Genomic DNA, 27215 nt, shown 5'->3' on the forward strand with positions numbered 1-27215 from the left:
CACTGTGCTTATTGCCGTTCGGATCTCTAAATCCCTACTTCGAACTGGCTCATCGTCGCTCAAGACAAATGTCGGAGGCTGTGAGCAATTTGGTGAGTAGCGTCGCGGCGGACAATGGAGGTGTGCTGAAAGAACCTAAAACGGGCAAAAATGAGTACGAGAATCTGGCGCAGCTGTCCAGTATCCCGTTCGTGGAGTGGTTTACGTGGTGCCAATCCTGCAAACACGGAGGCCACGCTCACCACTTGGCAGACTGGTTCAAGGCACACACAGTTTGTCCTGTTACCGACTGCAACTGTCAGTGTCAGCATCTTGATTTGCCGATCGTGGGTGATGACAACCAAATGCAACTTATCGAGCAACAACGAGCGAGTGCGGCAGCATTGGCCACTCAACGTGCCGTGTCTAAAGACAAGAAGAAGAAACAACAGTATCAGCAACAAAAACAAGAGGCAAAAGCGTCGGTGCGTGGGCCGAAGAAATCTTTCCTGGAGAAGCAACAACAGCAGCAGGCGTCGCTAGGATCGCAGAGCTCGCAGCACAGTTTCTCAGTGTCTTCTGCTATGGGGTCGGGCTCCACGTATCGCTCCTACTCGTCGGCTCAACTTCGTCCTACTAGTGGCTCAAATAGTGGATACCCGCCACCTTTTTCACTATCGGGAAGCAACTCCATGGCGAATATTTCTAGTGGAGGGAACACAATCGGACCTGGCAGCAACATCGGGAGTGGGACCGTTAGTGACGGGATTTCCCTCGGCAACAAACTCGACCAGTTGGAAAAAGACAAGAGCAATTATCAGTACATGTGAAAAATATACAAGTGCAGATTTAAAATTCACAGGTGAATTTCTTTTTTGGCAATGTTGCCAACTTATAGCTTGACGGGAAACGGGCTCGACACGCCCAAGCGAGAAACTCGGCGGCTGTAGTCGTCCATGATCTCCTGTTCAGTGGTACCCAGTCGCTTGATAGCTCTCTCGCGGTGTAGTTGCTCGTCGTTGAAGCCAAACATAAACTCAGCTTTGGACGACGGCTCCATCTGAGAGACTCCAGTGTATCGACGCAGTTCTTCACTTTGGACGATGTCACCATCGCAGATGCCGAGCTTCTTCATCCCCTTCTCCTTCTTCAGGATGTCGGGGTTCACTCCTAGACGATCGAGTGCGTGGTGACTGATCTCGTCAGCGGCGTACGTGATGCGTCGCTTGCTTGTTTGGCTTGTCCCGGGAGTACCGAGCTTTGGAGCCGTCTGTGTCGGTGAGATCGGCTCCACATCGGCCGCCTGAATGGGGACGATGGGTTCCATGTCGGCTGTCATGGCCCACGTTACCCCCTCCATCTTTAATCCACTGTTCTGTCGAATTGGGAGGACTGGAGTTGGCATCTCAGCACTCGACAAAGGGGTGTCGTCTCTTGTGGGAGACGCGTTGTCCTTCTCGACAGATGCCGTTATCCCCTCTTCCTCTTCAAGCTGTAGCTGGGAAGGCGGCGATGCGGCTTGAGCACGAAGCGAAGTCCGTCGACTCAAGACTGGGCGGTCGACGGTGGATACGTCCGTCTCGGATAGTGACGCTATGGTGCTTAAGTTTTGTTCGCTGTTGAGCGAAACTGGGACTGAAATCGATCTATGCTTAGCGACAAAAGTAAATTTGGCCCCCTGGAGGAGGTGAACCAGGGCTCGGAGACGTCGCGAGCCGTTATTTAGCGGCTTGAAACGCCATCATGAACAAAATTAATTTCTAAAATGAAATTCAACTTAAGCTGTAAAGCTGAGGCAGGCTTGCGTCGATGGGTTTTCCCAACTGTCCACCTACAACAATGGATCCATTTTGTCAGTAAGAGAGCGTATCGACTTCATGTGAAGGAGGTTGCAGCGACAATACCTCATGGAAAAGCTGGAACTGCACGACTCGCAGTTCCATATCGTCGCTTGGTGCCGTCACGGAGAGCTGCAGATATTCCCCAGCCATCCACTCCATTGCTGGCAGGTAAAACACAACATTGTGGCCTCTTTGCACAACTCCGTGCATGTCGGAATACCTTCCTTCGAGCACGACACTGTTGGTATGGGGGTTCCAGCAGCTAGAGCGTTGGAGTTTCCACCAGAAACGTGCCTCCAACATGTGACCTATTTCCTTCTTGGTGGTCGGAAGTTGCATCGGAAACTGAACACGGACGAGAAGGCGATAAATGCCTGTGGTGTGGATGTACACCCTCTGGACAACACCCTCCCAAAAGAACATTATAGGATCGTCCTCTGACGACGACATCACACGTCGCTGGGTCTTCATCCGCCACTGAGTTGCTGCTCCTGGAAAACTTTGCGGCATACTAGCCAGCAAGTGTCGACAATCTTGTGGCTTGAGTCAATAATGACAATGTGAGTGTCAGTTTTCATTCAACTCATTACTGCAAGGACTCGTACGTGATGTGGGATGAATACGATATCCTTGACATAGACTTTATGTAGCTGCTTGGCATCACTGAGTTTCTCTCTAGTTTGATGGTCGAGACCGAGCTTAAGGAACATTGTGTCGCCAGCGTCACAGTATGCCACTGCGGAATACAAAACAAAGGGGTGTCCTGAGTGATAAATTCAGGTAAGTATCGGTTCGATTGACCCCTAATTCGTTGTGAAAAACTTACCCGCTTCCTCAAGTCGAAGATGTGCCGATGCTGCTTCGTCATGCAGTGAACCACGCACTTCGCATGTCCGGTTCACGATCAACTGCCATTCAAGCGGTGAGTTGTGGGGTTCTCTGCCACTAGCTGAGGGTTTGGTCCTCACTGCCATTCTCCATTTCAAGCTGATCCGGCCGCTCTCCGTGATCTTCCGCTGCCACACTGTCGTTTGTGATGCTGAGTCGTCCAGCTCTACTATCGTACTAGCCATGGGCCGTGTCCTTGGTACAGCTTCGTCCGTTGGCGGTGAAGTCGCAGTGTTGATTGACGCAAGAACAACGTGGTCGTCGGCGATACGATTCTTGTTCAAAGCACTTTGCAACTCTCGCTCTTGCGCTTCATTCGCACCCAAACTGCCGACAGCAAACACACGTCAATTCACCCTCCAAAAACAGCTCGCGTCTGGTACATGCTACCTCTTTAGTTGCCCAAGACTCAGCAAGCCTCCATGGTCCACAACCGCATCTCGTAGACAACGCAGCTCTTCCTCACTGTCGACTCGGATCATTTCATTCCGCGACAGATCAAGCCGAGAGAGGACTTTGTTACATTGTAGCAACTCGACCACTGCATCGAGGATGTCGCTACGGATCTCATTGTGACTCAGATCCAGAGCTGTCAGTCGTTCGTTCGTGCCCAATGCCTCGAGAATCGCCCGCGCGCCCATGGATTTCGTTCTGTTGCAGCGCATGTTGAGCTGTGTGAGTGTAGAGTAGCCATCTATCCTCAAAGCTGCAGCAACCACTTGAGCTCCCGGGATTCCAATAAACGCAAACGACAGGTCCAACGCTGTAAGTCTGTTCGCCGTCTTGACGATATTAAGCACAACTCGACGCGATACTTCGGCGAAGCAAAGTCCAAGCGAGTGGAGACTACTGCGCTTGCCACCTTGTCGAAGTTGCTCTGCCAATTGCCTGCTGAATTCCGTGGCTGCACTGAGTTCTGTGTGTTTGTCTCGTAGATCTCGGCTATGGACTTGAGCTGGTTCTCTTCGGGTGGCAGTTTTTGTCCACTGATCTCCAAGTGGAACAGACCTTTCGCGTTGATCAGGAACACTCAGACTGAAATGCAACAGGAATTCGTTCACGGCAACCGCTTCATGCGAAAGTATTAGAGACGAGACAACCACGTAATAAGTTGCTCAAATTCACCTTTGGCAAATAAACGAGCGATCTCACAAGCTGCAGCGCCTCCATCCGAGAAGAACAAGTTCCCGTCGAGATCAAGGGACAGCAGTTTGACTTGATGTCGCAATCGCTCACAAAGTGTTCGAGCTGTCAGTCGTCCTAGCAAGTTTCTCGATAGATCGAGTGTCTGGAGTCCTGGGCAGCACATTATATCCCCTACAAGAACAACGCGTCAGACTAAAGTGGGTACACAGCACAACCTTTATTTTTTCAAGCGATATTCTCACGGATCTCTTTGCTGCCGGAATCATCGAGCTGGTTATCCGACAGATTTACGGATTTCAGCGCACTGAATAGGAAGAGATTCTTGCTCAACGTGCGCAGGTGAAGGATGTTTAGATCTTGGCCCACGAGGACCAACGTTCGAAGATCTCGAAGCTGGACGAGATTTACCTCCACAAAACAAATTCTGAAGTGTTCCCGAGCGATCTCCACGTTTTTATAGGGAGCAACTCGGGTCTGCAGGGATTTCACCTTGGTAGCGTCTTCTCCCCGTGGTTTCGGTCTGACGCGACGCAAATGCAACTCATTATCGTTGTCGTCTCCATTGTCACTGGCGCTGTCATCGATGTCGCCACCGTGTTCTTGTCTGAGTTGATCTTGTAGCTGTTCGAGGTATTTCTCCTTCTCCACTAGCGCTGCGAACACGCAAAATAAAAGCGAGTCACTGGGATACAAAATTCTTTCTACACGTGCAACTATTATCATGGCTCGCACTTCGGATCTCAGTGAGTAAATCTTCATCGAGGTTTGTATCCACTTCATCGTCGTCGCTGTCACCGCTGAGCTCGTTCTCGTGGCGAGACTTTGGCACTATAGCTGAAGGTTGCGCCTGTCTTGCCATCGGTGATGTCGATTTTGACAGCCTCAGCTTGGACTCACGAGGATGGCGTCGCCTCATCGCGATGCCAAGTGGAGTCGACTGTGGACGACGCTTCACACATTGAACCTGCACATGGGCTCTACGAAGGACTCGGGCAATGAAAACACTTGGTAAGAGGATTTTAGCCTTTTTATATTAACGCTAACGTTACGTCCAAGTAGGAAGGAAGGCAGATGGAAATGTCATAATGCTATGCTGCTGTATTTACATTGAAGTAGCCGCAGCCGGTCAAACTGCCGGCCCATAGATAAAAGATAACATAAGCGATAGATAGAGCCCGCCTTGAAGCGGGGCGAAGGTCGAACCGTGGGGTTGAGATCAGGACGTCGCGTCCGGGTCGTCCAGACAGGCCTCCGACCCGTAGATTGAAGACACCAGCACACTCAGGCGACTGCGAAGACGGTCGTTACGCTCGCGTAGGTCGTGTACAGCCTGCAACAGTCACGTCAATACAAACAATCAGTCTATCAATTCCCCATCTACAGACACTTGAAGAGCATTTTACCTGCTGGCTCTTTTCGAGCACGAGTTTCTTGCGGAGTCGCGCCCTCCGTGCGTGCAAGCGGTTGCGTTCACGTCGCACACGTTCGCGCTCCTCCTTGGAGCAGACGAGCACGTTGCTGTTAGTGGCTGTGGACGATAACGGTCTCTTGCCGTTGGCGTTGAGCTGTTCCTGGTCGTGGGACTCGTCGTCTTCGTCGCTCTCGTGCGAGGTCTTGGCTGCCTCGCAGAGCTGTCCGCCCTCGTCCCTGTCCTCCTTCGAGTTGACGCCGACCTGCTCGAGTTTCTGTACGCACGGGACGTCCACGACGTTTCCCAGTCTCAACAGACACACGGCTGTGGCGTGGAAGTCGTAGGCCTGTTTCAGCAGCTCGTACTCGTCCTGGAGCGCCTCAATCCGCTCCTTTAGACTCTCGAGCAGCTCGCGTTTGCGTATACGCGTGCGCTGAGCGTGGAGGCGGTTACGTTCGCGACTGACGCGCAGTTTCTCCTCCTCTCCTGACGTCTCATTGGCGCCGTCTGTCTGTGTGGGGGAGTCGAGATGAAGGAGCGGCAGCACTGTCTTCGTCTTCGCTGCGTCCTTCTTGACGGGGGACGAGTTGGGGAAGCCGCTCGTGGGCTGTACGCTCGTGGGTGTGCGGAGGTTGTCCTCGTCGCTGATTGGTCTGCGGCGGATGAAGGGAGCTAGTGGCACGCCGAAGTAGCGCGCCATGTCTTCTTCGTACTGCTCGCGTTGCTCCTCGTCATAGCCCAGCAGAGTGGTCGTGGGCGACCCGCTGCTAGCGAAGAGCGGCCCGATAGGCGGTAGCACGATGGGCATCCCGTACTCGAGCGACATGCGTCTGGCTGGCGGGCTGGAAAATGGACTCTGAGTACTGTGCACTCGCTGACTGGCTGGCACTCTCGTCGACGTTCACGCTCGTTCGATCGCTGTGCTGCGCCTCGGCTCTGCGCTGACTGAAGCTTTGAGTGGTTTGGAGGCAAATGCCAAATAGCGACGCTGCTGACGTACGGAAATCGGCGACCGTCTTTTTTCGAAGCTAACAGGGTACCTGGCTTTACGGCGTCAGCAAACGAGATGATAGTGTTGGGATTTGTATTTGGAAGGAGGAAGAAAACTTGTGTTTTGGGACCTTTGGCGAAACGGAAAAGATCCCGCTGCGAGCTGATTGGCTACGCAGACACGCACGGTGACGTACGCAAGCGAATGACTTGGCCTTTGTAAGCTGCGATCTTTGTGGGCTAGAAATGGAGACATTGAACTTCAATTAGGTGCGACTTTGCAGGAAGACCACCAACACTTTTGTGTGGCTTTATGCGTTTTTGGCAATCCGGGACCATGGGTTAAAATGACAGTGCCAGTAACGAACGGAGCTGTCGTCGCCAATCTATCCTTAGCGGCGCCCTCAAGTGCTGCTGCGGTTACTTTCCGCGCTTTATCCACCATGGGCGCTGATACTGTACGTGAAAATCGCGGCATTATCAGTTTGAAGAGGATGAGCGACGGGTCACACATGACAGGAACTTCAACATACCGGTCCATCATTGCTGCCGAGCTGCAGCGTCTGCACGACGAGAATACTGCGAAGCAGCAGCAGGAAACTTTTCGCCGTGAGGCTCAGCGAGATCACACGCGCAGTTTGGTGCGACTCATGCAGCTTGACACTCGCGACGAGGCTAAAATTGCCCTTCACGCCGGTTCGTTCTGTGCATGCATCTCGCAAATCAAGTTGGTGGTGCTGATGAAGCATCTTGCTGCATGTGTGCCTGCATGTCTGCAATCTTTAGAGAACGCTGCCCTTTACAACCAGCGCGCCGAGATATTGGAGCAGATCCGCTTGTTGCAGGATCGCTATCTGGCTGAGAAGAAGAAGCTCCCTTCCATCCCAGACAAGTGAGTGCTGTTGGTCTTTTCCTGTGTGTACAGTAGATATTATCCACCATACACCATGGTCTCGCTAGTCGGTTTGGACTTGAACTCATGGCAAAGTCACTTCTGCAGGAAGGCGCGCCATGAGAGACTGCAACGGTCGAAAGCTGTGCGTGACACGGGTGTGACGGCTCTACGCCACCACTTGGCTCAGTTAGAGGCCTCAGCACCACCTGTAGTGCGCCCAGGAAGCTCCTCGTACGCGAAAAACCTTAGTCGCGCAATAACACCGGCAGGAATTGTGTCACTCCGAGAGGTGGCGGTACAGAAGCCAAGTCGGCGATCGAGAGTGTCGGCGACGGAGTATAAACAGCTCATGGACCAGATCCGTGCGGTGAAGGTCGAACGCCAAACGATGCACGATCCTTATGTGGCAAACTTAAAGGTGCGTATGGCTCACTGGCAGTGGAATGTCGGATAAGCATACAAATGCTGTTGCACTGGGCCCTTGCAGCTCGCTCGTCTTTGGGATCGCCTCCACGACACAGCGCGCTGTCTGGAGAACTATGACGCCGCATGCCAGGTGATGAAGGAGAAAGACCTTACACGAATTCCTCCAGAAGTACTGGAGGAAGTTCTAGAGAAGCAGCGGCAACGGGTGCGTACTTAAAAAAAAGGTGCTGCTATAAATTCCAGCGTTGTAGCCGACACTGTGTGGATCTGTGCAGCGAAGAGCGGCGCTGCATTATCTCTTCTCGCGGGCTCTCCAGCGGAAGCAACGTCAAGCAGCTGCCGGTACGACAAAGCTGCAAGGAGCCCCATCGCGTCGATACCATGCTCATTCATCTCGTGCGTTGTGTACAGACTTGCTTTCGAAGTTCATTGAGCTTGCACTACCAGAGGACAGGTTGGAGGACGTTGCTTACGTGGACAGGTTTGTATTCAGTTAACACTACCGCCAGAAAACTTGAATTTTGCACTCAAGTGTTGGTAGAATTCTGCGCGAACAGGAATACATCGAAGATCCGACGCTTGCGAGTCCTGACGAGATCACATTCGCTATTCGAAATACCAACAGCCTCGGCCAGTAGGTGTTGGATCTGTACAGCAATGGACTTGTACTTGCGTTTGCTGACAAAGTCGTGTGGTGCTCCTATTAGCTTGACGGATCTGCGTTTCAAATTGCTAAAAGAGCTGCTTGATACGTCACCGACAGATCCATGTAAGATGTACAAGAAAATATTTGCTTGCTGTCAATGTACTCATTGGGACTCATTCGACTCGCCGCGGCGCAGATCTCATTGAGTCAGTGGCAAATATCCACGTCCGTCGAGGCGAATTTGCAGCAGCTGAAGAGTTCACTTCTCGCTTTGTTGAACTGCCTTCTGTGAAACGGATTTCGATGTACGGTACTCTTGCCGAGCTGCGATGTGGAATGTAGGCTACTGCGAAGGGATCGGTTAAATTTTATTGCTTTCAGATTAAAGCTGGCTGAGGATTATGTTTCGAGGGTCCACAGATTATGTCTGACCAAAAGTAATTTCAATTTGTTAATGGAAACAGATAAAATCAAAAACGCTCAAGCATTTTTTTATGTAAGCAATTTTGGTCAGCAAAATGCAACAGATGTCAAGTTTGGTCACCACCGGTGACTTTTTTTTAAACCTCCCGCTCAAAAACATTTATCCAATTTCGCTTCAAACGTCTAATTCATGGAGAAGGAGCTAGTGCGCGCGCTGCAGCCTCTGGCTCTGGGATCCGTACCGGCGAGCGCCATCTCATCGCTTTTTGACACGGGAGGTACAGCAGCAGTGCGAGAAGAATGGGCTGATGGGGTCACTTGCCGCCAGCTGCGCGCTTTGGACAAAGTGCTCGCCAAGTTTCTGCGGCGTCAGGCGGCGGACGAGCAGGTGGCGCATCTCTGGAGCTTTTTCGCGTCACAGGAGGCCATCGACGCTGTGGCTCCACCTCAGGATGGCAACGAGAACAGCGAAGCCGTCTACCGCTCGCTCTTCGCGCTGCTACAAGCCGTAGTGAATATACGCGACGTATACGCCAATTTGAGCGACGCGGAGAAGCGTAGCGCGCTACTAAAGGCTCTGGTGGCTGCTAAAGTGTATTTGGCGTGGCTGCAGCTACCTGGAGGCTCAGCCTACGGTCTCTTCATGTCGTATGTGTATCGTCAGGTGCTGGACACGCTTAAAAAGTGGGTCGCACTCATGGCTACTAAGGAACCAGGACAAGCGTCTACAGTACAGAGAAAAACAGGCCGTCGAGGAAGACGACGAGTAGCTAGAAAGCAGCAGAGCAGCGACGAGGACAGTGACGAGGACAGCCACGAGATGTTCCAGATGCTCACGGCCTACGGACTCGAATTGATGGACATGCTGGTGCTGTTTCTAGACGGATTTTCGCTCTCTGCGAGTAAAGAATCCATTGTACCTACCATTGAGACTGCAATAGCTTTGCAGACAGCCCTTCCGCCTGATAATGAAGGCACAGCGTCAGCAATGACGACCAAAACGCTCCAGATATTAGAGGCGCTGGTGAGTGGGACACACGGGGAGCCACTGCAAATGGGACGCGTGATCCTACACTGTTATATCCCCGGTGTGACGCTCCAGGAGACCGTGGCGAAGGAAAACCGGTCGTCCTTGCGCTTCCACAAGCTCTCCATTGACGTTATCACTAGGATTCAGCACATTGCAGCGAAAGCATGTGAACAGGACGACGCGGAAGGGACTGCACGCCAGGAGAACTCGTTGATGCTGCTAGGTTTGATCCAGAATATTTGTCTGCAGGCTCCAGGTCTTGCAGACGAACGACAACGTGTACTGTCTTTCGTGTTCTCGACTGCGATGGCTGGGCGACGAGAAATTGAGCAGGAAGAGACTGTGAGGCCGAGCGAGTTCCGAGATGAAGAGTGCGTGAGGCTGGCGCGCTTCCTGACGAGTTATTCTCGCAACGCCAAGCTCAAGTACCGTCAGTTCGCCGTGGAGCTGATTAGCCGCTTCGTGGTGGAAACCAGGTTCTGGAAGGTGAGAGCGAGCGAGCTGTCCGAAGAGCTTGTCCCGTACGCTGGTGTCGGTCCTCTTCTCGAAGTTCTCATTGATCGCGCTCGTGACAAAATGTCTCAAGTTCGTACAAAGGCAGTTGCTGGAATCTCGGCCATGTTGACGCTCGGGTTATCGAATCTGGCTAATAGCGGAGATGGAGATCAAGACGACCAGATGAACGGGTCGGAGGCGATTGCGAGCTCGTTGCAGAGTCTTCTGTACGCGTCAGTGATCGATGACGACGGCAATAAAACCCTCGAGGAAACGCCACTGATGCAGCGTCTCGTTGACTTGTTCCGTGAGCGATTGGTGGACGAGAAGACGTTCGTACGAAGAGCTGCAGTGCACGCTCTCGAAGCGCTTCTGACGGCCCACGCAGGCGACACTGTTCACGCGTCGTCCAAGAAAGATCTCTTTGACGTCCACTCGCGCTGTACAGACTCGTCGGTGGTTGTCCGTGTGCAGTCTATCAAGTCGTTGTCAGCGATTCTACTCAAGTTCCCACGCGATGAAGAAGCGCAGAAGCTGTGGAACCTTGGTGTTCTCCCGCTGTGTGTTGACCCGGAGACGAGTGTGCAATCCTGTGCGTTGGAAGCGGCAGGAAGAGTTGTGTTTGACCGAGTCCTAACGTGGTTCGACTCACGTCGTAACAAGGCGCTACGTGAAGCTCTCGACTGCGTTTGGATGCAAGTGTCGCATCTTGATGGGGTCATGGCTCGCTGTTTGCAAAGGGCACTGCGAATGCTCATCAAGAGCGACAAGATGGACGTCGAGAAGATCATCAAAACGTGCGTCTTTGCTATCAAAGAAAGCGTCAGTCCGTACAGCTCTGGCCATGAAGAAGTGCAGGAAGAAACGGAAGATGACGCTACTCGTCGACTATTGACACGCTACTGGGGCTTCAGCTGGATCGTCTTGGAGGAGTTGGCTCACTCCGGTAATCTGGTCGAGCCTGCTCGAGGTAAACAGCAGAATCTCAGCATCGTGGTCGAGTGCTGGAACAAGCTGCAGGATCAGGCGTTACCGGTGGAATTCAACGATGGATCGAAGCGTATTCTGCGTGTCATTGCCGCTATTTCGACGGTAATTGACGCGCAGGATGCCAAGTCGATCGCTGACGGCATTTTGGCGTCGCTGCATTCGTTTGCCATCCCTCTGAACGTCATCGCCGATGGAATTCTCGCCCTGAACAGCATTTGCAAAGCCAAAGCGCCTTCTCAGGAAAAGAGCCGCGATATCAGCTTTGCGTGGGGGAATAAACTCCTCGAGCTGTGCGAGACGAACCTTCGCAAGTGCTTTGAAAGCAGTCCAGACAGTGTGGAAGATGAGACGACACTGTTGCAGAAGCAGCTGATCTCTATCGGTGAAGTGGCTCTGCTGGAGTTCGACAAGGACGCCGACAAGAGCGGGAAAGCAGCTCTTCTACCTGTTAGTTCGAGTCTCAAGTCGCTGGTCCAGCTCTTCTTGCCGCCCAAGTTCGTCCCTATCAACCAATCGCAAGCTACAGGACACGGGGATGAAAAAGAGGCTTTTGCTATCTCCGAGCCTGTCCCCTTACCGACTCCAGTTCGTGTGTGCGCCTTCGTGACTCTAGGCAAGTTGTGCTTACGTGATGGAGACCTGGCCAAGCAGTGCATGACGATGTTTATTCGCGAGCTCCGGACTTGCGAGGAACAGGACATCCGCTCCAATATCCTCTTGATCTTGGGCGATCTCTGTATTCGCTACACGTCGCTCGTGGACGCGTATGTTCCGACTATTGCGCTGTCGCTACTGGACGAGAGTCGCTTGTTACGTCGCAACACGCTGCTATTATTCTCCCAGTTGATCCTGCAGGACTACATCAAGTGGCGCGAGTCTCTGCTGCGTTTCTTCCTTCGAGCAGCAGTCGATGAAGACGAGGAACTGGCCAACCTGGCGCGTCACGTGCTCTGTGGACCGTTATTGCAGAAATCGCCCCACATCTTCACGAACAAATTCATCGAGATGATCTTCGTCTTCAATGGCATTCAGGGCGACAAGATCAAGCTCTCGGAGCCGTACGAACAGGAAGGCACGCGCGAACTGGCGTTGCTGGGCAATGCGCTGTACCCTCGACGAGCGAAGCTGTATAACTTTTTATTGGAGCACATGTCGGACGAGCAGAAGCTGCAAGTGTCTATGAAGCTCTGCAGCGAAGTCTTGGAAGAAGTCATGGACGGTACTCTTGCGTTGTGCGAGAATCCGTCGCAGATCACGGATAGCTGTACGGAGGCAGTTCTAAAGGACACGTTCGCTGTTCTGTGCTCTCCAGAGATCAAACTCGCATCTTCGAAGGAGGGAGAGGACGAGGACGACGGAGACGACGCAGCTACGGGGGAGAACGCGAACGTGGCGTCGCAGATTGCAGCAGCGAAGGGCAAATTGCTGTCCAAGATGTCCAAGAAGAACTTCCTGGATAACGTCGTGCCTGTGCTCATCGGTCTCAAGCACACACTCGAAGCTAAGCACAGTCCCTTGACGCGCTACCTGCTTCACTACATCCGCGAGTTGTTCAAGATGTATCGTCAAGAAGTAAAGGACATTTTCATGAATACAGACCCTCAAATGGCCATGGAGGTGGAGTACGATCTACGGCAACTCGACTTACAGCAACAGCAGCAGAAACAGCAGTCTCGTCGCATGACGCACGCTCCAGAAGACGTCCAGGAAGCACCCACGTCTCCGCAGACAGCCAGCAAGAGTCCTCGGGCCCCTCAGACACCACAAGAAGAATTGCTAGAGGCGAGTCACACACCCGTGCGCTTACGCGATCACGAGAAGGGTAGCAGACGTCAGAGTCTTCCCTCGACCCCGACACCTCGAAGAGGATTTCAGCCGCGCGAAGTGTCGAGCGAGGAAGCGCGTCGACAGACGTCGGAGCCTTCAACGTTGATCTTTTCTCCCAGTCAGGGCCATCCTACCAACGAGAACTGGCACGTGACTGCTAAATCTCCTTCTGTGGATAAGCCTCCAAGTCGCAGTCAGAAGGGATTCACACAGGAAGATCTGGAGGGCCGCATGAAGAAAGACCTCGCTGCTGCCTTCGACTCTGCCAGCAACTCGGACGAAGACGTGCCTCCGACAGTCAACACGTCTAGACGGAGGACAAAGGCGAAGGCAAAAGCTAAAGAGAAAGCCAAGAAAAATTCTAAAGTTATTGAAGAAGAGCAACAAGAAGATGAGGACGAAGAAGAAGAAGTCGTGCCACTTCCTCTTAAGAAGAAAGCTAAGAAGAAGACCAAGCCAGTTAAAAAAGTCCAAGCGTCTACAAACTCTCGACCCAAGCGTAAACGCAACTAGCTTAAGGGGTTCTCCATGTCCATCATGTCCACTACAACTAGACGCTATCTGCATAAAAAGAAGAAGCTTTTACTCTGTCTCGTAAGAAAGTTCTTCTCTCCATCCTGATTCTTATCTAATGACGCCGTTGTTCACAGGGGCCGTGCAGGGGCCAGCTGACGTACCGAACACGTGCTCTTTCCACTTAGCGACGCCGTTGTCGTCCGTCTTCATGTCGTCGCCAAGCACAGTCAGCACCTTCTTCTTCTCCACCTGAGCAGGCGAGAAAGGCTCACCCGTGAGACCTTCGAACGTGATGCGCTCGCCGATCTTAGCGCCCTCGGGGGGCGTGACGAAGGCAACCTTCTCCTTACCGTCTTCTAGAGGCACAGCAGCGCACATGACCATTCCGTGGCTGCGGAAGCCCACGAGGTTGCGTGGCTTTAGGTTGCACAGCACCAGAACGCGGCGGTCCTGCATCTCCTCGAGCGAGTAGTGGTACACAAGACCACTGGCGATGTGGCGTGGCTCGTCCTCGCCCACGTCGATCTCTTCGCAGTAGAGTTTATCAGCCGTTTCGTGCTTCCAGACCTTGACGATCTTGCCCACGCGGATGTCGAGTTTGGTAATCTCCGGCTGGTTCGGGTCGGCGGCAGGGGCCTTAGCAGGCTTCGGAGCCTTTGCCTTCTTGGCCTTGGGCTTCTGCTCCTTTTGCTGCTGCGGCTTCTTATCGTTGCCGATAGGGGCGTTGGCATCGATGCCCAAGTCTGTCTCCAGGGAGGTGATGAGGCTCTGGATCTGCTCGGCGGCGCTCATTTTGGTTCGAGTTTCTATCTGAGCTCAAAGCTGATAGACGAGATAAAGGTGCCAAAATGGAAATGATGGATACTTGTTTTTATATATCTACCCATAATTTAAAACACAATGATTTGTCCACATAACCATTTTTTTCTTGTTGGCTGACTACAAAAAAATTGTTAACTTTGCTTGAAATTATTCTCTGTTTGGACGGGCAAAGGTGTAGAATCCGAACCTGCCGTAATACAGTACAAGTAGTGAGCACGTCAAGACCTTCGGATGTCTCCGTTAAGCCATCCAAGCTGAAGACGCCTAGACTCATGACGATCCAGTCGAACTGCGAATCCGTGTGTTTTTCCGTGACTTTGCGGACCTTGTGCATCAGTGAGACGTCCAGCTTTTCGTAGACAACCTCTACGTTCGGGTTGTCCGCCTTGATCGTTTTCAGCAGATCTTCCGGGTGCGAAGCGTGAACTTGGCCACAATGGGAGCGAGCTCTTTTGCAACCGCAAGACCAATGCTCCGATCACGAGGGCGTGTTTGAAAAAAGCGACCATCGCTTGCGTAATGTTTTGCTCGGCTTGACTGTTAGATTGCGGAGTGACCACTGAGCAGCTACCAAAAGCCCTGCAGACCTGACATGCGGGTAAATGGGAGGCATTGTCGTTTAAAGTGATTACTTAACCTCTCCCCATTTGAAAGTGCTGTTTAGTCGAAGAGCATTGTACTAATCGAGACAATTGAGAGAGTACGATTTCACTAGACATATTATTTGTTATTAACCAAAGGATTGATGACTATTTTTCGGTTCCAAAGTGCAAAAATTGTAGATATTTAACCCCTTGGTTCCCAGGATTCGAACGTCGTAACTTATGACGTATTCTTTATCAAGACGTTTGTAAAGTTGTGGACTATCCACATGAGGCTAGGTATATAGATTTGTACAGGTGAAATTTAGGCTTAGTCGTAAGATTAACAACTTTCTTTTCTACAGTGGAGTTTAAAGTCGTAACTTACAGAAAAGGAAGTACGGAAGTCTGAATCCAATCATTTCAGAAATTTAGAAATTAGGAGACAAAAGGTACGACAGTTCAAGGAAGTTTATTTTATAACAACACTCAAGATTCCTGATCATTGCGTTTCTACAGGTCGAACTCACTGTCGTCTTCGCTATGCTCCTCAGCATCACCACGGAGCTCGTCGTCCGCTTCGCCCTCTTCTTCACGAAGCAGCTCACGCCGTGTTTTCTTGCGCACACCTGTTTTCTTTCCAGGGCGCCGGAGGACAACGCGCTTGCCCAACGTAGGTGGGATGGCGAACCCGCACTCAAAATCATCGTGCCATTTCTGGAAGCAAGTCTTCATTGTACCTCTGTACTCACGTCTTGCTTTTGGACATAGGTAGCACTTGGCGTCGTCTATGGAGCAGTTCTCACAGTAAAAGGTCGTCTGAAACGACTTCTTTCGATCACCGCGGAGCAAAGCGCATATTTTGCAAAATTGCTGGCGCCGTTTTTGAACTCCCGATACTGTAACCCAGTCGTCGAACTGGATTAGGGAATGACTAACGCGTTTCCGTCTGCGCTTCTTGCTTCCGGGTGACGGTGTGACCGCCACTCCTGCAAAACCATGTTCTTTCAGCTGAAGTAGCTGGCTGTGGAGCACAGCGTACCATTCACCACGCTTCATCGCCGGTGTGTTCGCCAATTTGCACGCAGCCTTGTGTGAGATGTAGGAATTCATCATGACCAAATCAATGAGACCTAAGAATAGGCTCTTGTTATATTTTGCAAAACGAACCGACGTCTGGATCGAAAAGGCTTGGAGGCGGAGTTGGTCATGCACGTCCACTCCGCCCATCCATTCTTGGTAATCGTTGACTGCCCTTGGACACGCCACCGTCGCTGGCCCTTCTCCTTTCACGTTGCGGTTGATGATGGATGCTGTCATCACTGACCCTGTACACAGGTAGTGGACCGGTTTACGATCCCACCAGTGGAAGGCGATCAAGTTTGGCACAGTCAGCGAGCGTGAAAACGTGAACGAGCCCCGCGGGATATTTCTTGGCCGGGTCTTTCGTCGCTCGATAACGTTGGGGTCATACCCGAGTCGCCTAGTCATTATCGTCCCCACGACGTACACGTGCATCGATAGCAGCTCAATAGCTAACGGGATTGATGAATAATATCGGTCTATCGTGACTGCGTGAAAGGCTTGGCGATCGTTTGCGAGCACGACCTTGAGGCTGCAAATTACTGCTGCAGCTCCCGTCTTGTGATCAAATGCGTCGGCCTGATCTTCGCGAGCTTTCATTTTACCAACGTAAATGTCGAATCTATATAGTTACGACAAAGCAGAACGAGGTCAGCCTTAAAAGTCGTAAGTTACATCATTGAAAATTCAACATAAAAAAATAGTTTCACCTGTGGCAGTACGCCATCTTGCTGTCACACGTCATAAACATTTTGGAGCCGTATCTGTGCGGCTTGTCCGGCATGAACATCCTGGTGGTGTTTCGTCGAGAGGTCGCTGGCAGAACGCCCTCGTCGAATGAAAAAACTGCAGGCAGCTTTCTAACCGGCCAGGAAACGCTCTTGTAACTTCTCGACAACCGGACGAAGCTTCCTCAACTTGTCACGAGTCTGATCGCTTTCGTTATCAACGAAATGCAAGTCTCGAAGAATGTCTTGGCATCTATTCCGTGCCATATATCTGCCGAAGGTCCCGGCGGGAACGGCACCGTCTTCTGTCATGGACCAGTGCTGCGCAAATCGCCGTTGTGGAGGGCACAGCATATGGGCTACCAGCAGACCCATCACATGGAGAAGCTCGTGCGCTCCGTGATCTGGCTTCATTCGGAGCCGACGTCGTATTTGCTTCACCGATTCCGTTGGCGTCCCTCGTCGCTCGGTCTGCTTCGCGCGCATCCGCTCGGCTCTGGGGAGGATCTGCTGCGAGCAGTAACGGTTCGTTTCTTCGCAAATGTTGACCCACATAGACTTCGGTGCAAAGAAGAAGAAGGTTTCGATGGGTGAATTGCAGAGCTTCCGTAGGTCAGCAACTGGTTGTGCTTCTTCACCGGTAAGACCCGGGTATGCGCTCGCGAATTCGAAGTTCGATGAAGGTGGCGTCCAACGCATTGCCCGGAGAGCTTCTTTTCTTCTTGCGAGGGCTTCTCGGCTTAGTCCTGCATCGTCTCCTAGTCTAAGCGAGGCCAGAAATGCTTCGTCCAGCTCAGGTGCATCCGTATCCGAGATGACATCGTCATCTTCATCTATTCCTCGGATCTCCAGAGGATCATCATAATTGTCTGCTATTGCATCACCGTCGCTTTCTCCCGAGCTCAGCTACTCGTAATCACTTGGGCTCTCGTTCTTCTCCATAAAGTTTACATCATGCTTGAACTGGCGTCGCGGGCGAAGTTTCCTGGTTATAGGCACATCTAGCTCCAAACTTTCAGCTCCCGAAGCGCCTGACAAGTGCTGCAATTGACTTGCCCCTTCCAGTACATCCGGCTCGGAAACATCTCCCTGAAGGCCAGCTTGCGGAAAGTCAAATGCACGAGCTATAACTCCCTGTGATAGCGCCACTTCACTCGGTGCTGGGGATCCAAACAATGCATCCATTGTGTGTTGGGAGAGCTCCACGTTGGTGTTGATCTGGGACGCCCGCACCAAACTCTCGTCCTGCACTGCATCTTCACGGGCTTGCCCTTCACATTGATCCCCAACCTCTTCCTCACTATGGCTCTGGTTCTCGTGGCTCTCATCGTTTGCAGCCGCTTCATCCTGCAACGATCATCAGTCTTAGTCTTACATTCTACTCAGTATCGCAAATGAACAGCTCACCTCAGCTACCAGCAATCCAGCCTCAATGACATGCGCCACTACGGCATCCTCACCAACGAAAAAGTCGACTCCAACCGTGCCATCTGCCGAACTACCAGGCTTCATGTAGGTCTAGTCGGTCTCGAGGCCCTTGGGACGTCTGGAACTCCATCCCACCTCTCGTAGCTGCCTCCAGAGATGTCGAAAGTCGACGTCGAGCTGAGTAACGGCGGGTTTCTGGAGTCCAGTGGATCTGATGCGCGCCATCGGGAAATTTTGGAATGATGAATGCATCAGCTGCGAGTCGGACCCCACGCCTTTACATTACCTAGCCCTGTCCGATTTCTGCAATTGCCCGTGTGACCTCCAGCAGATTATTCTTTGGGCAAGAAAAAAGTGACTTCATTATTTGTTTTCTTTTTCCGAGCCATTTTCTATTGCTCGAAGATTTTTCGTCGTAACTTACGACGTACGATTTCGTAAAGCCGTAAGTTATGACGTTGGGAACCAAGGGGTTAAGCGAACGGAAGAGTTGGAAAGCCAAAGAAACACAAGCAGGCATATTGCTTTCACATCGTACGCTTTGAAGCACTACGGCACCCTACTGCTTCATGATATCGTCGATGGTATTGACGGTGTGTTTCCAAACCACGTTCTTCGCCTCTTCCGTGTGGTACTTGGTCGTGAACGCCACCTTCCCATTGTAGTCGAGAAGCCTCCAGCCAGTTGCATAGTCGTCATTCAGAAGCGCCGACACCATGATCTTGCCACATGCCTCAGGTGAGCGACCAAACAAAGTGGACAGCCCACTCACTGGGACGTGTAAAAACCACGGCAATCCCTTGGACAAACCAGTATTCACGAATCCAGGCATTGCGTGCATGAAAGAAGCCTTTGGAGCATGCTCTGAGAACGCCTGAGCCATTAGGTCTCTGACAACAAGAAGAAAAGAGAGCTTTTAGTTAGTTTCAAGCTAGACAATGATATCACCGTGAGATAACGTACGAATACTGCGTCGTAGCATCAGCGCAACGTTTACCAGAATACGTGTGCTTCAGGTCAAGGTCATTCACGTCAATTGCACCGCCGTGGCCAGCAGCAAAAATGTTGAGAGCACGCGCACCGAGGCGGTTAAACCCCTTCAGCAAGTCATGGACCAACATGAATCTATCCACCAGAAAACATTAGCTTCCGACAACGAGAGCTGAATACCGGTCCAGTACCTGCCGTAGTAGTGAGTCGCCATCTTGACGTCAAGACCCTCGGGTGTCTCCGTTCGGCCATTCAGTGTCATGATACCCGGACTCATGACAATCCAGTCGAACTGAGTATCCGCGTATTTGGTCGTGAATTTGCGAACTTCGTGCATCAGTGACACGTCCAGTTTCTCGTGCACAACCTCCACGTTCGGGTTGTCCGCTTTGATCGATTTTAATAGCTCTTCTGGGTACGATCGTGAGCAGAGCGTCCGTTTGGCCACGATGGGAGCGAGCTCTTTCGCAACCGCAAGACTAATGCCGGAAGAAGCTCCAACCACGAGCGCGAGCTTCAAAGGAGCAGTAAGCGGGACTTCTCTCTTTATCTCTTGTTGTTCGTTGCTGCTGTCTTCTCACTCCTCCGTATGACCACCAGCGTATACTTTTAGCAACCACTACTCCGTCCTGCAATCACACAAACCCCTAGAGCCCTAAATATACATATGCACAGCTCCAGAGATAAATCTTGCCGACCGAATAGAGGCGTGGGGCGTCAGGATCTCCTAGGCCTGTGCTCTTTCCGCAGTAACTACAGTCAATCACGAGCGGGCTGCAGATACCGCGAGTGTGTGATCTCTTCTTCAGAGACCTGTGCTCTTGTCCGTGACCGCTGCAGCTACCCCGAGCGGGCTGCTGATACCGCGAGTGTGTGACCTTACGGGACTTCAGATACCCGTGTCTTCACACCCGACGCGTCCACTAGCTCAGTACACACGCAATAAGCAATACACTCGGTTTCAATCTCTTTATTCGCGTACGTCGCCGGCACGGCGGAACCGCTCGACCACTAGGTGCTCGCGCACTTCGCAGCTAATCTCTTCCTAGTTCACTGGAGCACTTGCGCACTTCAGTGTGAATCTAGAACTGATTCACTTCCCTCACGTTGACCTCCAGGTTCACGTCGACTTCGTCGTGCCTCCCCTGAGTATCGTCCGTCTGCGCATTGGCATCTGCGTTGTACCACTGGCTTCTTCTGTCTTCACTCGAAAGGGCGCGGGCAAGATCCTCACATCCGTGGGTCAGCCTCGGCAACCCGTCAATCTTCAACTCGTCTCCGCTCTCCGCCGTCTGCTTCTTCTCATCGTTGTTCATGTAATTCTTACGTCTTCTTGCTCCACTCAGGAACCTGCATCTTCCAAGAGGATTTCCATCCTCATACTCTGTTTCCCCTTTCCACTCGAATCGTCCTCGATTCGCACCGTAGATTGTGATTCGTTTGTCCCACCTAATCAGTTGCCGCTGTCCTGCTACTGTCACGTGTTGTTGCTCCGCTACGATCTCTCTGTCCTCCTCGATCGTCATCCCGCTCACTTCCGAAGTCTTCCTTCGCGCCACAGATGCTCAAAGTCTTTGAAGTTGATCCACAATCGCTCTGGTCTTCCTCCGTCATGTCGATCTCCCAGGCGCTCCACTTCGAATTCCAGTACGTAACGCCCCGTACGGCATCTGTACCTTCGCCTTCTACGCTCCACCACGGTGTCGGTAGGTCCAATTCTGGCGAGACGTAAATGTGTAGATACGAGGCTATCAACTCCTCGACGACCTCTATTGGCAAAGACATAGATACTCGGCTCTTCATCTTCTTCGTGGGCGGTCCGTCGGAGTTCTCGCTCAAGCTCCTCGAGTTCGTGCTGCTCTCGTCGTCGTACATGTCCGCTGCTGACCGCTTGACTCCCCGGTTCTCTCGCAGTTTGTTTGCTGCCTTCACTTCCTCTGCCATAGCCAGTGCCGCTTTGACTTTCTGATCCCACAGATACTGTTCTCGTTTCGCTCGTTCCAGTGCCTCCGGAGACTTCTTGCTCGCGTCCTTCGGCGTCTTCGCGTTCGGTTTCGCGGTAGGGAGCTCGTCACATCTTGGAACGGGTTCTGCTGGCGATATTACCGTCTCGTTCTTCGTGCCCCACTCGTCGTCCTTCATGCTCTCGTTGCCATCTGCCGTTTGCTGTCGCGGGTTCTGGCTCGCCATCAGGTTCTTGCTGCCCGCCGATACCTTCTGGTTCGTCGTCGCTCTCGCTCTTGCGCTCCGTTCCGTACGGGTCTCTGGTTTCAACTGGCGAATCCACAATTGCCGCTACTGGTGTTCGGCTCACATCTGTTGGTCGTCTTCTATCAATCTGTGTCTCTTCCTGTCTTATTCTCGTTCCAGAGCTGCCTTCTTCTTCTGAGTCTTCATCGGCTGCTGCGATAGCTTCATCTTTCAGGTTTAGTGCCATGTCTTCGGCCATCTCCTCCAGCAGGTGAGTCGGATAATAATAGCTCAACAGGAAAGAGCAGTGGATCACTAACTCATGTCCTGATTCTAGCATCTGCACCAGGTAGTAATCATAACCAGCTGCCTCCACAATTTTCCTAGGTCCTCGCCATCGGTGTCCAAACTTGGTGATCCCTGGGCCCTTCGCTGGGCGGTAGACCCACACAAGTTGTCCATCCCGGAAGTTGCTTCCTCTTCGTACGTTGCGTTGGTTATAATACATGGCTTGTCTCGCTTGTTCTTTTTCCAGTGCTACTGCCGCTAATTCTTGCGCTTTCTGCAGGTCTTGCATCAGGACTTCGTAATAGTCGTCCAAAGTGCTATGAGGAAACTCCAATCTGCTTCTGCGCAGCAGCTCTGCTGGGGTACGTAGCTTCCTTCCCATCATCAGCTCATTTGGTTGATAACCGTGTGTTGTGTGTCTCGAGGAGTTGTAGGCGTACAGCGCACTCGGCAGGAAATCGTCCCAGTCATCCTGTTGCTCGTCCACGTACAGGCTAATCATGTCTTTCCGCGTTCGGTGGAATCGTTCAACGAGTCCAAGCAAATTCGGTCGGTACGGTACAGGTGTAGACTGCTTCGTTTGCATTAGCTCCAACAGCTCTGCTGTCATCTTGCTACCAAATTCTCTTGCTCCGTCCATCATGATTTCACGCATTGGCCCAAACACCAAGACAACTTTCTCCATCAGAAATCGAGCGATCGCCTTCGACGTGTGATCCTTCACTGCCACTGCTACTGCATAGCGAGTGGTGTATTCCACGGCCGCAATGACGAATCGATTGCCTTCCCCTGTTTCTGGTAGTGGACCCGCTACGTCAACAGCCCAGCGATCCCCTACTGCTCCGGTTCTTACGCTCCGTAATGGTGGTACCACGGCTTTAGGTCTAGCCTTCTTCGACCCGCAGTCTTGACACGCGGAAGTCCAACTCTGAACGGCTTCTCGCATCTGTGGCCACCAGTACATCCGCCGTAATCTCTCCATCGTCTGTGGCCCCCTTAAATGTCCGGCCCAAATGCTGTCGTGAGCCTCCTTGAACGCTAGCGCTCAATAAATCGTAGGCAGGATGATCCGACTGCCTTCCGACTTCAGCTCCACCCGTACAAGTCCCTCGTCGTCAACAAACACACGCTGTCCTCGGTAAGTTCCGCTCTCCTTCAGGGTATTCACCATCGCTGACTTGCCCTGTTCTCGTTTGATGTCTTCGTCTGTGAATTGGACAGTTCCCAGCTCGGCTGCTTCTACTCGCTGCACTGCCGCTGTTCGCGTGATGTGCCTAATAGCGTCATCGATGCCTGCCTTCAACTCCGTGGTTTTGCTCTCCTCGTCATCGTCTCGTCCGATCGCATCCTTCCTCTGATTATCAGCTCCTTCACTCAGGTCAACAGGTCCTCTAGACAGCGCGTCTGCTACATGGTTCTCGCGGCCAGGTCGATATTGAATATCAAAGTCATATTCCTGCAGCGAAAGTGCCCATCTGTGTAATCTTCCGGCCGGTTCCTTGGTCGTCATCAACCACTTCAATGCCACGTGATCCGTCACTATGGTGAAATGTCTTCCGTACAGGTGAGGTCGGAAAAGTCTCACTGCCCAAACCACTGCCAGACATTCAAGCTCCGAAATACTATAGCTCGCCACTGTAGGATTGTTCACTTTAGATGCATAGGCCACCGGTTGATCTCCGTGCCCCTGATCCTGGGATAACACTGCTCCCAACCCCGTCTTCGAGGCGTCCGTAGTCAGCTTGAAAGGAAGCCGATAATCAGGGTATATCAGCACTGGCTTTTGACTTAGCCATGCCTTGGCCCAGGCGAATGCTTCCTCCTGTTCTGCTCCCCATCTCCATTCGACTTGCTTCCGCAATAAGCTGGTCAAGGGCGCCATCTTGGTGCCAAATTCAAGTACAAATCGTCGGTAGTAACCCGCCAGAGCTACAAACCTCCTCACTTGGGCGTCGTCCGTCGGTTTCGGGAAGTCCACTATGGCTTTGATAAGTCGCGCAGTAGGCTGTATCCCCTTCGGTGTTAGGTCGTGCCCTAAGTACTTCATCTGGGTCGTTGCGAATGAGCACTTCGACGCCTTCAAGCTTAGCCCAGCGTCCGCCAATCTGTCTAGTACCACCGCCAATTCCATTACGTGCTGTGCTACTGAACCTCTGGTGAAGATGATCACATCGTCCAGGTATACCAAGCAACAGATCCACGTGAGTCCTCGTAGTACACAGTCCATCAGTCGTTGGAAGGTGCTGGGCGCGTTACAGAGTCCGAACGGCATCCGTGTGAGTTGGAAGAGTCCTCTCCTGGTTGTAAACGCCGTCTTCGGTTTGTCCTTCTCAGCTACCCCCCAACTGCCAATATCCTGCGTGTAAGTCCAAGCTGGAGAACCTCTGAGCTCCGTGCAGGGCTTCCAAAGTCTCGTCCACTCTCGGTAGCGGGTACACGTCCTTGATGGTCACTGCGTTCAAGGCCCTGTAGTCGATGCAGAACCTGACGCTGCCATCTTTCTTCTTGACAATCACCACTGGAAATCCCCAGGCGCCTTCACCATACTCGATCACACCTTGATTCAGCATCTCGTCCACCTCCTTGTCGATCAGCTCGTTCTCGGCCACCGCATGTCGGCGCCTCCGCATCATGATCGCGGAAGCATCTCCCGTGTTAATGTGGTGCTCCACGCCTATTTTCGCCAATGGTGGGCATCCCTTCTTCTTCTCCACTATCTCCGAGTACTGTCTCAGCAGAGCAACCACCAAGTCCTTGTCCTTCGGCTCCATCTCGCCAATGTCCAACTTGTCTTCATCCTTGAGGGGCTCAGCATCTTCCTTCCGCAGTGTCCTCACCCACTTGGCTACGCGCTCCCGCTCTAGTTCCCCGTTCAGCTCCAATAGCTGCATATCCTCCGTCACGGGTATCCACGTGCCCAGAGCTTCTCTCGCTGGCAGCTTTTCACGCCGACCTTCCACATTCATCACTGAGATTCGTACCACCCCCTTCTTCACAGTGTCAACGGTGGGTGCGAGCAACATATGTCTTCTATGGGTCGGCTTCGGTATGAAGATCCCTTCAGTGCCATCATCCGCGTCCACTCGCATGTGAACCACATTGCTGGTGCTATTGGCTAATCTCCGGGTTTTCGCCAGACGCACCATCACCTTCCTAGGCTGCAAGCTCGTAACTCCATGGCACGTAAACGGCCAAATCACCTTCTCTCCAGTGTTGCTAATGTATTTCAGCTCTCGCTTGCCGAAGTCATCTTGATCTGGTGCTGCACCATCCAATCTTCACCGACGAGGAGTTCATCTCCCTGTCCCTCCACTAGAAGTGCGTCGACTTGTATTCTTTGCTGGAGCGGTGTAGTGCCCACAAATCGCCAAACTCCCAGGACTCGGCTGATGCCTCCGCCAAATCCTTCCACGATGTCTACTGGTGCGTTCCGCATGATGCATCTGCCATACTTCTTCAGTACTTCGCCGGCTACACTGTACTGGGCGCAGCTATTCAGCCGAACCTTTTGCGTGTGTTTCCGTGTCAGTGCCAGTAATGCTGTAGGCAAACAGTTCAATCCATCACTTCCCACTGCTCGTAATGGTGCGACTCTCACTAGGTTGCCATTGCCGTCATCTCTTAGCTCCACATCGCCGTAGCACCCATGTTGCTTGTACTCGTACGTACGCCAAGGCTTCTTCCGCCCTACCGAGTTCTTCTTTACTGGCTCAGCGCTTCCCGACAGTGATTCTTTCCGCTGCTGAAGCCGTCGAAGCCGTCTCGCGAACCTGGCTTTCTTTACCGCTTCCCGTCTGGCAGCTCGCATCTCTGCTAATGACCATAGTTCAATCAGCTCATCAGGTGCCTCTTCCTCAAACCTCGCAACTTCCTTCAGCCATCCACTCGTCGAGAACTCGCCAGTACTCGTCAGTGGAGCATCCCCATCTGTCTTGCCGTCCGAGGTGTTCTTGTCCACGACCGCGTTCTTACCGGCCTGCTTTTTCTTTGCTGCTTCCACCCGTTTTACTGCCTCTGTGGCGATCTGCGCTTCTCTTCGACGCTGTTTCGGCTGCTCCTGGTCAACGGGTATCCGTAGATCTTCAATCAGCTGTCGCACTCGCGTCCTTCGTACCTTCGCACGTGCTTCACGCTTCATGGCTAGCTCTGCGACCAGACTGCCTTTGCCTGCCGCAACCTCTTGTTCAGCTCGTCGTTTCCTCCGTCTGGCCGACGCCGTCCGTCCAGCACTCATCGGCACCGTCTGGCGCTCAACTGACACTGGGACTGCCGTCACCTGTTCTCGGGGACCCGCAGCCACTGCATCTGCTGGCTTGTCCGCTTCTTCCACTGCTTCAACCCTAACGGCTTGCTCACTCGTTACCGCTGGGGTCTCTCCTCCTCTCTCGGCTGCATCAGCCTCTCCCGCTCTCTCCGGTCGGTCGATCTCCACCAGATCATCACTTCCACTCGCGCCAACCGCCTCACTCTTCCCCTACACTGAACTACCCAAGGTGTCACACGCTGTCACAGTCAGGCCTTCCGGGCTTCCGCTCTTCCCCTGGACTGAACCAACTATCTCGAAGCCGTCATCTTGGTGCTCCGTCCACCGTCGCTTGCGCTTAGTGTTCCTCCTCTTGGCTCGGGCACGGCCGCTTCTCATTCCTTCTTGTTCAGCGTCGGGGTGTCCTTTGGTCGCGAACAGCAGAGTCCCCATCTCTACTGTCGCTGGCCATTTCCTGGAACTACTGCTGACGTCGTTGCTGGAGCTGCTGGTGTCGTGGCTGCAGGGACTTCTCCTCTCCCACTACTGCTAGTCGTCGCTTGCACGGACTGCTGGTGTTGCTGCTGTGCGGGTTGTTGTCCATTCAAGTCCTTCAGCCGTGTTCTGCACTCTCGCCACCAGTGTCCAGGCTTGCCACAGTAACTACATCTCGTACTTGCTTTTCGCTGTTGGATCTCTGGCGTGTCCATCGGTCCATAATGTCCACTTCCCCGAGTACTTCCGCGTCCGCCTCGTTCGTGCCAGTTTGGGTTTGCCAATCGTTTCGAGTGGAGCTGGTAATCAGCTTCTCTAGTGGCCTCGTGTGATTCGGCTTTCATCTCGAACACTCGTGCGTTTGGCTTCGTAGCTACTGGCTTCGTTTCTTCAGGACCACTGCGGGCTGTCAATATCAGTGCATGCAGAGCTGCAATAGACAGTGGGTCTCTCCCTGCTGACTTCTCCCATCGATTAATAGCAGCGTCGAACATGGGCTGTTCTTCGCTCGCCGCCAGTCCACCCAGGCCCAGTTTCGCCCAGTCACTCTGGTCTATCACCGCCGTAGCCGAAGCTTTCCGTTTGGCTGCCGGAGCTTCATCCGCGTTGCTCGCTATTGTTTCGTCGTCACGGTACCGCTTTTGAGCCACTCGCCAGTCAGTCACTTTCACTCCTTCGCCATATACTCCGCTCGCATCCTCTGCCAGCTGCACAGCGTCGTCCAACGTCTGAGGATGGTGGCCTCTTATTTGCATTCCTACCATCTCGTTGTTAATGCCGTTCATGAACGTCTCCACGTACGACTCCTCAGGAACGCTCTTGCCGAAGCCAATCTGTCTCAGTCGACCGGCGAAATCACCAAGT

General features: G+C 52.6%; 8 protein-coding genes across 8 annotated transcripts; 3 read left to right on the forward strand and 5 right to left on the reverse strand.

Moving 5' to 3' along the window:
• Positions 1-68: 68 nt before the first annotated feature.
• Positions 69-619, forward strand: PITG_00961 (uncharacterized protein; the record flags this gene model as incomplete). The annotated part of the gene is made up of 2 exons (XM_002909449.1): positions 69-372; positions 432-619. The coding sequence occupies 2 exons, from the start codon at positions 69-71 to the stop codon at positions 617-619; spliced, it is 492 nt and encodes a 163-aa protein (XP_002909495.1).
• Positions 620-827: 208 nt separating this feature from the next.
• On the reverse strand, positions 828-1601 carry PITG_00962 (uncharacterized protein; the record flags this gene model as incomplete). The annotated part of the gene is made up of 1 exon (XM_002909450.1): positions 828-1601. The coding sequence occupies one exon, from the start codon at positions 1316-1318 to the stop codon at positions 872-874; it is 447 nt and encodes a 148-aa protein (XP_002909496.1).
• Positions 1602-1756: 155 nt separating this feature from the next.
• Positions 1757-4792, reverse strand: PITG_00963 (uncharacterized protein; the record flags this gene model as incomplete). Its single annotated transcript, XM_002909451.1, has 7 exons — positions 1757-1810; positions 1884-2216; positions 2426-2556; positions 2647-3035; positions 3099-3585; positions 4097-4507; positions 4587-4792. 7 exons carry the CDS (start codon positions 4768-4770, stop codon positions 1757-1759), a joined length of 1989 nt encoding a protein of 662 aa, XP_002909497.1.
• Positions 4793-4928: 136 nt separating this feature from the next.
• On the reverse strand, positions 4929-6229 carry PITG_00964 (uncharacterized protein; the record flags this gene model as incomplete). Its single annotated transcript, XM_002909452.1, has 2 exons — positions 4929-5184; positions 5258-6229. The coding sequence occupies 2 exons, from the start codon at positions 6089-6091 to the stop codon at positions 5071-5073; spliced, it is 948 nt and encodes a 315-aa protein (XP_002909498.1).
• Positions 6230-6749: 520 nt separating this feature from the next.
• On the forward strand, positions 6750-8691 carry PITG_00965 (uncharacterized protein; the record flags this gene model as incomplete). Its single annotated transcript, XM_002909453.1, has 8 exons — positions 6750-7147; positions 7256-7568; positions 7638-7781; positions 7828-7918; positions 7988-8057; positions 8118-8210; positions 8284-8345; positions 8419-8691. The coding sequence occupies 8 exons, from the start codon at positions 6750-6752 to the stop codon at positions 8562-8564; spliced, it is 1317 nt and encodes a 438-aa protein (XP_002909499.1).
• A 144-nt stretch (positions 8692-8835) lies between these two features.
• Positions 8836-13500, forward strand: PITG_00966 (condensin-2 complex subunit D3, putative; the record flags this gene model as incomplete). Its single annotated transcript, XM_002909454.1, has 4 exons — positions 8836-9333; positions 9424-11658; positions 11707-12982; positions 13046-13500. The coding sequence occupies 4 exons, from the start codon at positions 8836-8838 to the stop codon at positions 13498-13500; spliced, it is 4464 nt and encodes a 1487-aa protein (XP_002909500.1).
• Positions 13448-14343, reverse strand: PITG_00967 (uncharacterized protein; the record flags this gene model as incomplete). The annotated part of the gene is made up of 1 exon (XM_002909455.1): positions 13448-14343. The coding sequence occupies one exon, from the start codon at positions 14293-14295 to the stop codon at positions 13612-13614; it is 684 nt and encodes a 227-aa protein (XP_002909501.1).
• A 4361-nt stretch (positions 14344-18704) lies between these two features.
• On the reverse strand, positions 18705-19472 carry PITG_00968 (uncharacterized protein; the record flags this gene model as incomplete). Its single annotated transcript, XM_002909456.1, has 3 exons — positions 18705-19035; positions 19109-19270; positions 19327-19472. The coding sequence occupies 3 exons, from the start codon at positions 19470-19472 to the stop codon at positions 18705-18707; spliced, it is 639 nt and encodes a 212-aa protein (XP_002909502.1).
• Between the last annotated feature and the right edge of the window lie 7743 nt (positions 19473-27215).

The sequence above is a fragment of the Phytophthora infestans genome, genomic scaffold (assembly GCF_000142945.1).
Source record: "Phytophthora infestans T30-4 supercont1.1 genomic scaffold, whole genome shotgun sequence".
Classification (NCBI taxonomy): Eukaryota; Oomycota; class Peronosporomycetes; order Peronosporales; family Peronosporaceae; genus Phytophthora; species Phytophthora infestans.